Source organism: Gorilla gorilla, chromosome 7, assembly GCF_029281585.2.
Source record: "Gorilla gorilla gorilla isolate KB3781 chromosome 7, NHGRI_mGorGor1-v2.1_pri, whole genome shotgun sequence".
NCBI classification, from domain to species: Eukaryota; Metazoa; Chordata; class Mammalia; order Primates; family Hominidae; genus Gorilla; species Gorilla gorilla.
The window spans coordinates 79,663,631-79,677,650 of record NC_073231.2 but is presented as its reverse complement, the minus strand read 5'-3'; the positions used below and the strand labels follow the sequence as shown (position 1 = coordinate 79,677,650).

The following is a 14,020-nucleotide window of genomic DNA, read 5'->3' as shown; positions in this document are numbered from 1 at the left end:
CCACTCCACTCCAGCCTGGGTGACAGAGCAAGACCCTGTCTCTAAAAGCAATTAATTAGATAATAAAAACACATGAAGCAGAATGAGTTTGTGATTAAGGACTCTGAGTCTAGGGCCAGCTTGCTTGGCTTCCTGCCCTAGTCTGCAGCTGTCTAGCTATGGAGAGGTGAGTAAATCAATCTCTCTGTGTCTCAGTGTCCTTATCTGTAGCCTGTAGTGACCTCACGGGATAACTATGGGGATGAAATGCGCTCCTGCCTGCATGGTTCTTCGATGAGGCCTGGCTGGGGTCCGACCTTCCCCTCTTGTGGGTGTGGTCACTCCAGTCCCAACCACTGCTGCCCCTGCTCGCTGCGCATCCCTGAGGGTCTCCATCACTTCCGGGCCTGGGCCTTCCCGCCGGAGCTGCCGAATTGATCTTGCGGTCTCCAGGCTTCCTTCCTTTCCAGATCACGCACTGCAAGGGTCCTCCCGCTCAGAGCCGTCCATTGCTCCTTGGTGCTTTCCAGACCCTTTAAACACCCTGGCGGAGCCTTGCTCGGCCCTTCTGGGTCCACTTGGTAGCGGAGGGTCCGAGCTGACCTCATGCTTTCCGCACTGCCGGGCAGCGTTGTCATCAGCCGTACTCTCCGCCTGGGAACCCTCCCGCGTCTCTTCTCCCTGTACTCTGGAGTGTCCCTTACAGCCAACTTAAAGGCACCTCCCTGCAGATCGTCCCTTGATTCCCTCCGTTGCAGTTTTCTCTCCTCCTCCCGAGTTTCCAAAGCACTGTGTCTTGTAGCAGGTTCTTTTTGGCGCGGTTTGTGGTCGAGGCACAGCCCATCTCCCTTTCCAGGCTCTTAAGTGCTTTTCAGAGCAGCCACCACAGACTCTGAAAGCAGAGGAGGAGCTCGCGTCTTGCCAGGGGCTAGGAATTAGGAACATCTCAGAGGGGGGGCTCCCTGTAGGAGGCAGGGCTGGAAGGGCGTCTACAGGCAGCCCTGGGTGCTGCCCCTGAGCCCTGAGAGAACCTTGGGGACCCTGTAGACAGGCTCCGCCCAGGTCACAGTCATAATGCCCCTGAGGAGAAAGCATCTTTATTGGTAAAGAAATAAAGAAAATTAGATGCAAACAAGCAAAGCAAAGATCTTTCAACAACACCTTCAGGCTGCCCCAGCCACTGCTGGCTCTGAAGCCATCCCATTTATTCAAAGGCTAGGGACAAGCCCCCAGTGGCCACGTTGCAAACTAATGGAGTCGAGAGAAGGGCTCAGAACAGTTATCCTAATCCTGGAGTGGCTATTTAAGTACCACTTTGTGCCTGAGACATTCGGAGCAATTTGCTAATCCCGGCCCAGCACTCACCACCAGGCCCCTTTGTGGTGGTCGGTGCCACACACTAGTGTCTCTGTTTCTCAGATGCAGGCATGAGGACACTGAAAACAAGTGAATTTTCAAAACTCCGCAGGAAAACTATCTCAATGGAGCCTGGAAATTCAAGCCTCCCGATTTGCCAGTTCATCACTCCACCTACAGATGCTTTTTAACCAAATCTGAGAAACACAGTGGTTCTAATGAAAGGCTGTTTCTATGGCAGATTCCATAAACAGAAAAGAACAAAGGCAGTGATGGAACAAGTTCCCTTCAACGAATCACTCAACACAGCAAGGTTGACATGTTTTCATGGTTTCCCACACACTCAAGTCAGAGTGGGTGTCCAGTGGTCATTCATTTTTCCACTCCACATGTATTTATTTAGTGCCAGAGACGTCCCAAAGCACAGAGGGATGCCTGATGGGGGCCATGGCCTTAAGGGGCCCAGAGGGTGAGGAGCTGGGAAGCTGGACTGGAGGGCAGGCCCTGGCCTGGCCCAGAGGGGTGGGCTGGGCTTGGACAGGGGCAGGGAAACAGTGGTGGAGGGGCTGGAGGCCAGTGGAGACGAGCAGTCACGGTTTGCGGGTGATTATATAAAAAATGTGGGAAAAGTCTGTTCTGGCTGGTGATATTAAATGGCAATTCACACCCATTAGGTAATGAAAAGCCTCCCCTACCTATGGCTTCTGTGTAGTAGAAAGAGCTGGGCTTAGAATTCACACAGTCCTAGGTCAGACCCTGCCACTTACTGGCTCTCTGACCTATATTTAATGGCGACCCACCCCCCAACCCCCAGCCCAACCTGACAGGGGTAGCTGGGAGAGATAAGGAACTGGAAAACGTGTGGTATCATATGACCTTCTGAGAGGTAAACCAGTGCAATCAACACAGAGGCATAGCCCCAGCTAGCTTCAAACATCCTTGAAAAACAGGATGTCTCTTAAGTAAATAGCAGTCAAAACATGGCTCATCTGATTAAGGCTAAACTAAAGAAGGAGACAGCAAGAAGAAAAAAATAGCCAGGCGTGCTGGCCTGCACCTGTAGTCCCAGCTACTTGGGAGGCTGAGGTAAGAGGATAACTTGAGCCCAGGAGGTGGAGGCTGCAGTGGGCCATGACCACAGCACCCCAGCCTGGGTGACACAGTAAGACCCTGTCTCAAAAGGAAGAAGAAGAAAGAAGGCAGGCAGGCAGGAAGGAAGGAAGGAGAAGAGGAGGGGGAGGAGGAGGAGGAGAAAGAAGGAAAAACACCAGTGACCTGGAAATGGCTACCATAATACACCACCCTGCCCCCCAGTACCCCTGGCAGAGGTTGCTAAGTTATCACAGCACTCTTGCCCATAAGCCTAAAAGTGGCTTCAGAATCTCTCAACACAGCATCCCAGGCAGCTGCTATCAATCGGATTGGCGTTGACACCAGGCAGCGAGACTCATTTTCTATTCCAATGTTGTTTAATCAGCAATTTGTAACAAACACAGTGCTGTTGGCTATGGGGCATGCATGATTCATCAGGCCATAGCACAGTCTCGATGACAGATTAAAGACGATGTCACCTCCTGTTTCTCTGATTGCGCCCTTACCAGGACATTGGTTGTGACTGACTTGCCTTTTAGGTTTTCTTGTTAGGACAGAATTCACTGACCAGAGAACACAAGTGAACAAGAACACAGAACGGCAGAGGACCGGAGGAGTCAGATTTCTCATTGTGAAGTCGGAGTGCTGACGCGAACACCAGACACCTGTGAGGTGCATTAAGTCAGTTTCCAAACCTGCTATCCTCTGGTTGTGTCTCAAAATCAAGTTACCAGAACTACATCTCAGACCACAAGGGCACCTACACGACCAGCCCGTCAATATCCCCAATAAACAACTTTATTTCATCACTCCTCCTAGCTGCAATCTCAGTTTCCTCATCTGTAACATGGGTAATTTTTATGTGGCCACTGTAAGCATTAAATATGCTGCGATATTTAATCACGTAGCATGGTGGCGGGTACAAAGTCACTACTCAAGAATGTTCATGATCTTCCCATCCCCTCCATTTAGGACCTCATCAAACCTTACTGGTAGAGGGGCAATATTTTCACTCCAGTGACCCCTCTTCATCAGCCCTGCCAGAGGGGGGCTTTCTGAAGCCCTAACACTTTCCTACTCAGAAACCTTTGTGGGCTTCCCCAACCCCTGTGGACTAAAGACCAAAGTCTCAGGCTGACGTTTAGAAGTCTCCCCAAACCAGCTCCTCTCTATCTCTTCATCCTCATCTCCTGCTCTGTCCACCCCACCTGTCCCTCAACACTGGATCCTACACCTCTCCCAAACACACAAGCCACACTTTTCATGAGGCTTTCTCTGTTTTGTGAAATTCTACAGATTCTTCAAGGCCCATTCAAAGTTCTCTTCCTCTGCAAAGCTTCCCTGGCACACTCTCTTGCTTTCCTGGCCAGAGCGTTCACTCTTCCCTGTTTCAGCCTCCATGGTATTGTTCGAATGCAGCATTTCCCACTTCCTGAGAACAAGAGACTGTGTGATTTACTGTTTCCTATTCCATACATTCTGTTGGCCTGAGTCAAAGGTGCGTTAAAGGTAGGAAGATCTTCTTTAAATTTCCAGAGTTCTTAGAAGGTTAAGAGTTATTGATCCAGAGAAGAACCTGTGATTTCAAAAAAGTTTATAATCACCGACTTTTCCCAAAAGGCTGGCTCTGATTTCCTGTGTTGCTCACAGCAACCCCAGGGCAACCACGATGGTCTTCGGTTTCCAGGTGCGGACTGGAGATGCGGGGAGGGCACATACCTGATGAAGGATAAAGTCCAGAAAGCAGCAGAGCACAGGTTGGAGGTCAGGCACTCTGGCTGCGGTGCCCACAAGCTGGACCATGTGCTGTGCTGCTGGGCCCCTGCGGTCACACTGCCAGCCTCAAGGCCCTGTGTGGACGAGTTCACCTGCACCAGGCAATCTGGACATTGGGACTGGGACTAGTGGGGAGACAGGCATCTCAATAACAGTTTCAGCACGACCAGTATGGTGAAGAGTGTCTATATTAGAGGGTTAGGAGACAGACGTGAGCTGGGAACCTCGCTGGGAAACACAGGCCAATCAATTAACTGTTCAACCCCGTTTCCTCATCTAGAAAGTGAGGACACTGTCACCTATATCCCAAGAGAGTTTCAATACCACATTAAGATGAAATATATAAAGAAAGTTCTATGCCTCTTGTATGGTAAAACAATATAATTCCATACACAAGGTTTGAAAAGCTGGTAGAGAGGCAAGGGATAAAACCCTGGGGACCTCAGGCCACACAGTCCAGCCAACTCCTGGGCTGACCCTGTCGCCACCTGGATGACACGTTTGTGAAGAGGGTGTTCAGAATCTGGGCAGTTCCTGTCACCCACCTCCAGGTACACTGTAAGTCCCACATCACTCACCAAACTGCACTCTCCATGCTGTGACAGGCCAGACTGTCCTAGGGTATCTGACCACTTGGAAAGGAATCTTTTTTTTTTTTTTTTTTTTCAGAGACAGAGTTTCACTCTTGTCGCCCAGGCTGGAGTGCAATGGTGCGATCTCGGCTCACTGCAACCTCTGCCTCCTGGGTTCAAGCGATTCTCCCGCCTCAGCCTTCCAAGTAGCTGAGATTACAGGCACCCATCACCACGCCCAGCGAATTTTTGTATTTTTAGTAAAGACGTGGTTTCACCATGTTGGCCATGCTGGTCTCGAACTCCTGCCCTCAGGTGATCGCTCAGCTCAGCCTCCCAAAGTGCTGGGATTACAGGCATCAGCCACCACACCCGGCCTGGGAAGGAATCTTGAGCCCAGTCACTATCCTAAGTCAGGGAGCTCAGGGAGCTCAGGGAGCTCAGGGAGCGAGCTTCCCCTTCCCCCCTAACCACTGCACCAACACCTCTGCACCTCCCACCCCCACCCCACCAATTCATGACCTGCCCTGAATCTCACTCCTGGCGTTTGCCTAATCCTCAACTAATCCCACTAAGAACTAGTTCCCTGCATCTGTACAACTCGAGATCCTATTATACAGCTTTAAATGCATGCAATTAATAGAAGACTTTGAGATATAAAACCCCTTTAAGAATTTAAGGAATAATCTCTGATGGCGGAACTTTAGACTTTCTGGCTAATGGGGGTTGGGGGAGGTATTCAAAGACTACGAAGACATTCTGGCACCTTCAAATCACGCCGTGTAGACAGAACATTAGCCAGTCCCAAGCGGGACTTAGACATGTTAGAGGTTAGACAGATGGGAGATGAGGGACCTCTAGCCATTGACTCCCTTTGGAGAAAAAGCAAACTACAGGTACACACCCTGGCCCAGCCCAGCTCCCCCACCCAGAGGAGAGGTTGCCAGAGTGGGCTGACAGCAGGACAGAGGGCACCAGGTGGCTGCACAAGCCGCTAATAGGTTTTCTGAGTAGCTGGAATCTGCTCCACTGTTTGCAAATCATCATCACCCTCCATCAGTGGCTGCGCCCCTAGGTGTGGAGAAGGGCTGGACCTGTGCCAGCCTCTTTTCAGCTTTTCTCAGTACTAACTTTGTTTTTTGTTTGTTTTTTTTTTTTTTTTTTGAGATGGCATCTCACTCTCAGCTCACTGCAACCTCCGCCTGCTGGGTTCAAGTGATTCTCCTGCCTCAGCCTCCCGAGTAGCTGGGATTACAGGCGCCTACCACCATGACTGGCTAATTTTTGTATTTTTAGAGATGGGGTTTTGCCATGTTGGCCAGGCTGGTCTCAAGCTCCTAACCTCAGGTGATCCATTGGCAGGCACTAACTTTCTCTCTTTCTTTCTTTTTTTTTTTTTTTGAACGGAGACTTGCTCTGTCTCCAGGCTAGAGTGCAGCTCTGCTCACTGCAACCTCTGCCTCCCAGGTTCAAGTGATTCTCCTGCCTCAGCCTCCTGAGTAGCTGGGACTACAGGTGCGCGCCACCATGCCCAGCTGATTTTTGTATTTTTAGGCAGGGACGGGGTTTCACCACGTTGACCAGGATGGTCTTGATCTCTTGACCTCGTGATCCTCCCACCTCAGACTCCCAAAGTGGGGAGGCACTAACTTTCTGAAGGAAACTGAAACCAGGTGCCCTTTCTTCCAAAATATTGCTTCATTTCCCACATCTGGAAAGGGCAGAACAGTGTTCTGACCAATAACACCCTGGGGGAGGGCCACAGAGGCTCCCCGCTGCCTTCCAGACACCATGGGGGGCCCAGAGCTTTCTCAGGAAGGAAAACCCTTCCAGGCGTTCCTATAGGAAAGAAGGGCTGGGGGGCAGAAGGTTGTTTGCTTGCTTTGTTTTTCCTAATCTGTCTATAAACAAGTTTTCTGCACAGGCAACACACCCTGTCTCATTCCTGCGCCACCTTCCCCTACACACTAATAGGTTTCAGCAGCTGCTCAGCCGGGCCCATTAGCAGCAGTCAGCCTTCCTCCTGTAATGCGCTTTTCTTCCTGAGCCCCCACAGTAAATTCAGGAGATAAATCAGCCTCTGCTCAGAGAGCAGCAGCCGAGGGGAGGGTGACGGTCAAGGGTGAGCGGGAGGCAGCAGGGAAAACAATGCCACTTCTCACTAGATTTCTAATTGGTTGTCACTGCCTGTGGGAGAATGATGACAAATGCCACACTTGCCCTGAGAGGGCTGCAGTCCAGGCTGGGCTGTGCTGAGAAACCTCGGCCGGCAGGGGTGTCAGGCTGTGACCACCTACTCCCGCACGGGGCCAGCTTGCAAATTTATTTTCCAGATCTTCCGGACATCAATTGGCCCAACATTTTCCTAACAGCCAAAGCTCACGATCTGGGCAAGTGAAGGAGAAGCAGGAGCTCAGACTCATTCATGGGTTTCCAATTAATTCACTTAACAAATCTATTTTTCAGCCCCAGGTTCGAGACCTTGGTCGAAGCCAGGGAAAATAAGAGGAAGTGACTCAAAGATGAGTCAGATGGAGCTGTTGCCCGCCTCCCGCCCACTCACAGCGTGGAGGAGAGATGACATATATATAAATAAGCGGGGAGGTGTGGAAAATGAGGAGGGCCCTGAGGGATGTTCTGATAAAGTGCAATGAGAGTTCAGAGGAAGGAGAAACTATTTTATGAATTTTAAAAAATCCCAAGAGCAGAGTATCTAAAAAGTCATCCATGCAAACCCTAGAGCAATAATTTTCAATCGCCGGTTTGTGAGCAAACTGCTAAGCAGTCATCAACCACGAGGTGTTCTGCAAATAATTTACTGTTCATTCATGAATGCAACCAACGTTTAATGAGCATCTACCATGTGGCAGGCACTGTGCTAAGTGCCAAGGACACAGCAGTGAACAAGGCAAGCCTGAGTTCCACCCATGTAGAGTTTCTGAATATTATATAAAAATGTCCAAGTGCAGCCTGTTGAAGGAACTGACAGTGTCCTGGAGCAATTATTGTGGGAGTTCTGAATAAGAAGTAGTCCAGGGCCGGGTGCGGTGGCTCATGCCTGTAAACCCTGTGCTTTGAGAGGCCAAAGAGGGAAGCTCACTGGAGGCCAGGAGTTCAAGACTAGCCTGGGCAACATAGTGAGACCCCTGTCTCTACAAAAAATACAAAAATTAGCCGAACGTGGAGGTGCACACACCTGCAGTCCCAGCTAATCTGGAGGCTGAGGAAGGAGGATCACTTGAGCCCAGGAGTTGGAGGCTGCAGTGAGCTATGCTTGTGCCACTGCACTCCAGCCTGGGCAATACAGTGAGACCCTGTCTCAAACAAACAAACAATAAAAAAAAAATAAATACAACAGTGCAGGATCAGGACAGGAGGCATCTCAGGAAGGAGTCTACACTGTCCTAAGAACACTGTGAAGCCACTGAAGATTTAAAGCAAGAAAGTGAAGTGGTAAGATTTGCCCTTCTAAAACAGCACTTTGGTTGTGTGTGAAGAATGGATTAGAGGGAGTGAGACCACCTGTAAGAAGACCACTGTTGCTTTTTAAAACTTAGAACACATTCAAGGTTCCCCTCTATCACAGCTCTGCTCTTGCACACTTACACCCGAGCTTTCTTGACAGCTCATGCTCCAGAACCTTGTTCCGCTTTATCCATGCCAAGGTCCCAAGAAGACCATGAAGGATCTTCTGCAGCTGTGATTGCAAATTCATATATTACATATGAATTGTGATTTTATAGTGGCTCCCATCTCCTTTTAAATATAACCAGTGGTAAATTATTAAGTAGGGAGCATCTATGGCACTATTTTCTCATTAAATAGGAACATGTAAGAGAGAGGGGGATTATTAATACCCAGGTATAGCCATGAAATATGTCATGCAGAACTACGTCAACAACCAGCCCTATCTATCCCAGAGAGAAGCAAGTTGAGAACGGTTGTACTACAATTGCATGATAACACCATTTGCCACACTATATCAGGTGGTTTAATTTGGTAGCCCATCCCTACAAAATGTGAATCCCTGGTTTCAAAGACATTAGGAAGTCATAGGTATAGGTAGAAGTCAGATGGTGCCATTTGCCTCCTACAAATACTATCTAATGCTTCTCATCTCGCTCAAGGCAGAAGTAAAATCCCCACATCAATGTACAAAGCCCTGCATCTTCTGCACCTGCGCCCCTTCCCCAATCTCTCCAACCTCACCTCCTCCTGCTCCTCCTGTCTCACTCTGCTTCAGCCACACTGGCCTCCCGGTTATTCCCATGACACATGCCTGCCTCAGGACTTTTGCATGCGCTGTTTCCTCTGGAGTTTGGCCTGGCTGTTTCCTTCACCTCTTTATCCAATGGCACCTCAATGAGGCTGTCTCAAAGTACCCTATTTCAGTTGCAGAACTCCCCACACATCCTATTTCCCTTGCCCGCTTCCCTCTCCCTCAATAACAGGACTGACTTTTCACCTTTCAACAGAATGCAGTTTACTCCTTTATTTTGTTTTTAGCCTGTTTCCTTCCCCTGCTGGGAAATAAGCTCTGCAAGGACAGAGTTTTTGTCAGTTTTATTCACTGCTATATTCCCGGTGCCCCAACGGGACCTAATACACAATAGGTGCTTCATAAATGCTTGTTAAAGGTTTTTGTTTGTTTGTTTGTTTGTTTTTGAGGCAGAGTCTCGCTCTGTCACCCAGGCTGGAGTGCAGTGGCACCATCTCGGCTTACTGCAACCTCCACCTCCCAGGTTCAAGCGATTCTCCTGCCTCAGCCTCCTAAGTAGCTGGGACTACAGGCACACGCCACCACGCCTGGCCAATTTTTTTTTATTTTTAACAGAGGCTGGGTTTCACCATATTGGCCAGGCTGGCCTCGAACTCCTGACCTCATGATCCACCTGCCTTGGCCTCCCAAAGTGCTGGGATTACCGGCGTGAGCCACCTTGCCTGGCCGTAAAGGTTGTTAAACAGACCTGGAAGACAAAGGTTTTTAGTCACTTTACCTTTAGAAAACACTCTATTTTCTCTGTTCATTTTGGCAACAACAACAACAACTGAAACCCTGCTTTTCTAAATATATTTCAGTTTGATTAATCTCAAAATAAGTCAGCTGGTTTTGCAGAGACACTGGCAGAACCATTTTGGGGTGAGAGGTGGCAACCTGGGTTTAAAAACTATTATAGGCCAGGCGCAGTGGCTCACGCCTATAATCCCAGCACTTTGGGAGGCTGAAGCGGGTGGATCACCTGAGGTCAGGAGTTCAAGACCAGCCTGGCCAACATGGTGAGACTGAGACTTAAAAATACAAAAATTATCCAAGCATGGTGGCACGCACCTGTAGTCCCAGCTACTCAGGAGGCTGAGGCACGAGGATTGCTTGAATACAGGAGGCAGAGGTTGCAGTGAGCCAACATCACACCACTGCACTCCAGCCTGGGCAACAGAGCGAGACTCTGTCTTAAAAATAATAATTATTATTATTAAATAAATAAATATAAAAACTAATTACAGCTGCTTGAGCCATGAAAAAGAATGAAATCATGTCATTTGTAGCAACGTGGTTGTAACTGGAGGTCATTATGCTAAGTGAAATAAGCGAGGCACAGAAAGACAAATACTGAATGTTCTCAGTCATACATAGGAGCTAAAAAAGTTGATTTCTTGGACCTAGAGAATAGAATAATAGATACCAGAGACCAGGAAGGGTGGGTGGGGGGCAAGAGAATGAAGAGAGATTGGTTATGCGTACAAACATACAGTTAGATAGAAGAAATAAGTTCTGGTGTTTGATAGCAGATTAGGGTGACTATACTATAATAGCAACAATACCATGTACATTTCAAAGTTACCAGAAGAGAGGACTTGTAATGATACCAACACGTAAAAATGATAAACATTCAAGTCGATGGACACCCCAAATACCCTGTCTTGGTCAGTACACATTCTATGCATGAAACAAACACTCACATGTATTCCACAAATATGTAAATTATTATATACCAATAACAGAGAAGAAACTAATTATAATTGACCCATAAAGTCAAGGGTGAGTTGAGTCTATGGATCCTGGTTACAATAACCGTCTTCAAGCCTCTGTCCCCTTTGCTAATGTTTTCATAACCGAGTAACTCACTTCAGCCTCACAGCAGACCCATTTCCCAGACAAGAAAACTGAGACACAGAGAAAAGTGGCTTGAGGCTGTAACTTGATTTGTGAAAGAAGGCTAATTTTACCCATTTTTTCCATCAGCCATTCCTTATTCCTGCAAAACACTTGCGTTTGAGTCTGAAGACAGTTCACACATTGCACGGGACACCTGCAGTCACCCACCTCCTTCCAAAGTTGGCTATGATCAGGTCTCCAAGACTCACCCTGAACCTCTGCCCTAGAGTGGCGCCACAAGAGGAAAAAGACTCTACCAACTTAACCTGAAGTGCTTGCCGCTGGTGGAACTAAAGTGGGAGGCCCAAGCTTCCTCTACAGAGCCTCCCCCTCCTTAGATAAAAAAAAAAATCAATCAGGAAAGGCAAATTGTGCAGATGCCACTAAAAAGAAATTCCCACTTAATATTGCTTCCTCTGCACCCAGCGACTTTTAGACAAGCAGAAGACGAAATGCCCTACCCGCGACTAAACCAGACTCCTTTTCATTTACTACCCTCTCAGCGTGTGTGTGGCCTGATGTCCAACTCTGGGCTCTGAATCCATCACTAAACTAAGAACCGTACCCAACAAAGGACACTGACACATGGCACAGGCTGGCCGTGCTGCCAGGCAGAGACAGGACGGGTTCTATCTACACAGGGAGAACAAGAAGGCTGGAATGGCCTTGCTAACGCGCCATTATCACTTGAAAAATATCCATGAGAGCCTATCTCCCCAGGCCACGCTGCCGCTCTTTCCCTTCCTTCGTAGACATATTTCTCTCCATGAATTAACAACATAAATCCAAAGAACCGAGCAGGTGTGACCATGAGACCACCGGCCTCCGTGGGTCTTTGAGAAAACAAGCCAAAGTCCCCTTCCAAATGACAGTGACAGCCCCCTAGCTGGGTGGCCCACCCCGCAGCCTGTAATAACACACCTACAAAACGCAGTTTAGCAGACTCAAAGGAAAGCTTCTAAGATCTCAATAGATTTGGACTATAATCCAAAAACCATCCCTCCCCAGCGCTATTGCTGACAGGACATAATTCAGAGACCCAGGTAGTTGGAACTCAATTTGACAGCAAATCTCTGGATGTAAAAAATATGAAACTGGCTTCAGCGAGTAGGGCAGAGTCCACCTGCTGCCTTCAGCGACAAGGTCGATGTGCCGCTATGCTAAGGCAGGGAGCCCACGGGGAGGCGAGGGGGGGGTGTGCAAAGCTGCTCTTGCTCGCGTGCTGCCTACTGGCGCGGCCTGGGTGGCCCCCTCCTGACATCCCCCCGTCCACCCGAGCAGCCGCCCAGTACTCACTTCGCGGAAGCCCACAGAATAGGGCATGCTGGTCTCTCAGTAGGGGCCCGCCGAAGGGCCTTGGGGGCTTGAGGAGGAGCAGCTGGGGCTGGCGGACTCACCGCAGCCTCTGCGGGGCCTGTGACGTGCGGGCCGGGCCCCCGAGGGCCTTATCGGCCCCAGAGGCGCTTGCTATCGGGCCGGGCGCTCCCGGCACGGGCGGGCGGAGGGGTGGCGCCCGCCTGGGGACCGCAGATTACAAGAGCACCTCCTCCCCCAACCCCAGGAGGCCCCGCTCCCCAGGCCTCGGCCGGCGCGGACCCCTGGTTGCCCCGGGGTCGGGAGCAGCCGGGGAGAGCTGAGTTCAGAGCCCAGAGTTGGACATCAGGCCACACGCTGAGAGGGTAGTAAATGAAAGGGAGTCCGGTTTAGTCGCGGGCAGGGCATCTCCTCTTCTGCTTGTCTAAAAGTCGCTGGGTGCAGGGGAAGCAATACTAAGCGGGAATTTCTTTTTAGTGGCATCTACACAATTTGCCTTTCCTGGTTTTTGTTTTGTTTTGTTTTGTTTCCTAAGGAGGGGGAGGGTCTGTAGAGGAATCTTCGGCCCTGGGTGCCCCTGGGTTGGGAGCAGCCAGGGAGAGCTGAGCCAGGGCGCACGCCCTGTCGGCGCTGCGGGTGTGGGGCGCAGGAGTCCTTCTGGCCGACCCCTCCGCCCCCCTGGGAGGCTGGAGCTCTCCAAGGCCGGGGAGCCTCCCGAAGCGCGCTGCCCCCTCTGTTCTCCGCCTGCTTTCACTAGGGCCCCATGCTGCTTAGTGGCCGATTTGCAGGGAATCTGGGCACAATCTTAGTAACACCAGGGCCAAAAATAACAACGTTCCTGGGAACCAGAGGTGAGTCACCGCAAACAGCGGCTAGGAGGGTGTGGGGTGGCGCGGGCAGGGGGGCGCCCAGGCGGTCCCGCAGCTGCCAGAAGGTCGGGGCTGCCCGCCAGCCAGGCTGGACCATCCCAGGCCAAGCTCCTGCAGGCCTGGCCTAGGAAGCCGCCTTTTGCAACGTCCGCCCGTCCAACAACGGAATGAGATGTCATCTGCCCAGAATGGCTTTATCAGTGAGAACACCGTACCCTGGAATGGCAGTTGGTGGCTGGCAGAGGGAACAGGTGACCCCGAGGAGCTGAGCTGCGGGGCCAGGGGCATGGCAGCCTCCCTGGAGCCTGGGGGTGGTGCCATTAAGGTGTGGGCTGTCTCCCTCCATGGTTTCCTCTAGGGGTGGGTGTCACCGCTGGGGGCCTCTGGTGCAGTCCTCCCTGAGAAGGGTCTCTCCAGCCTTCCTCACGTGATGCTTGGCCTCCTGCTGGGCCCACGCTGGTCCAGGTCCCCTGACGAGGCCGCCATCTGGCTTTAGAGCTTTCCCGCAGCACCAAACTGGCCTTGCCATGAGGGCACAGCTGCTGCGGAAAGATGCCACCGAGATCAGCTTCATGACCCGTCTGTGTTTTCCACAGCAGCTGGAGCGCACCCCATGGACGCTGGGCCATCTCCCCAGGGACTAGTGCCTGACAGAGCTGACAGAGTTCTAGGCCACATGTGGGCTAGAAGGAACCGCCATGTCTACCACAGCACAGTCCTTAAGCAGGAGCCTTTTGAAGCACTTGGACTCAAAACAATGGCTGTTTTGTTGTTGTTGTTGTTGTTGTTGTTGTTGTTGTTTGTTTGTTTTGAGGGAGCCACAAAGCTAAAACATGTAAAAGAAGCAGGTCACGTTAGACATGATTTCAGACAGCCTCCCCGAAGGACAGATGATCTCACTTGGC

The 14,020-nt window shown here is 50.4% G+C and overlaps 1 protein-coding gene across 11 annotated transcripts in view; it reads right to left on the bottom strand.

The window, feature by feature from the left end:
• The window catches only part of ANK1 (ankyrin 1), a 243,258-nt gene that overhangs the window by 131,955 nt on the left and 97,283 nt on the right, over positions 1-14,020 (bottom strand). For 3 of the 11 annotated variants that reach the window (XM_055349212.2, XM_055349214.2, XM_055349217.2), the window contains exon 1: positions 12,229-12,340. The exons of the other annotated variants lie outside the window; for them this stretch is intronic. In XM_055349212.2, coding sequence (XP_055205187.1) covers positions 12,229-12,255 — 27 coding nt within the window. In that variant the 5' untranslated portion in view covers positions 12,256-12,340. Of the gene's footprint in view, positions 1-12,228; positions 12,341-14,020 lie in introns of those variants that run through there. 11 annotated transcript variants of the gene reach the window in all.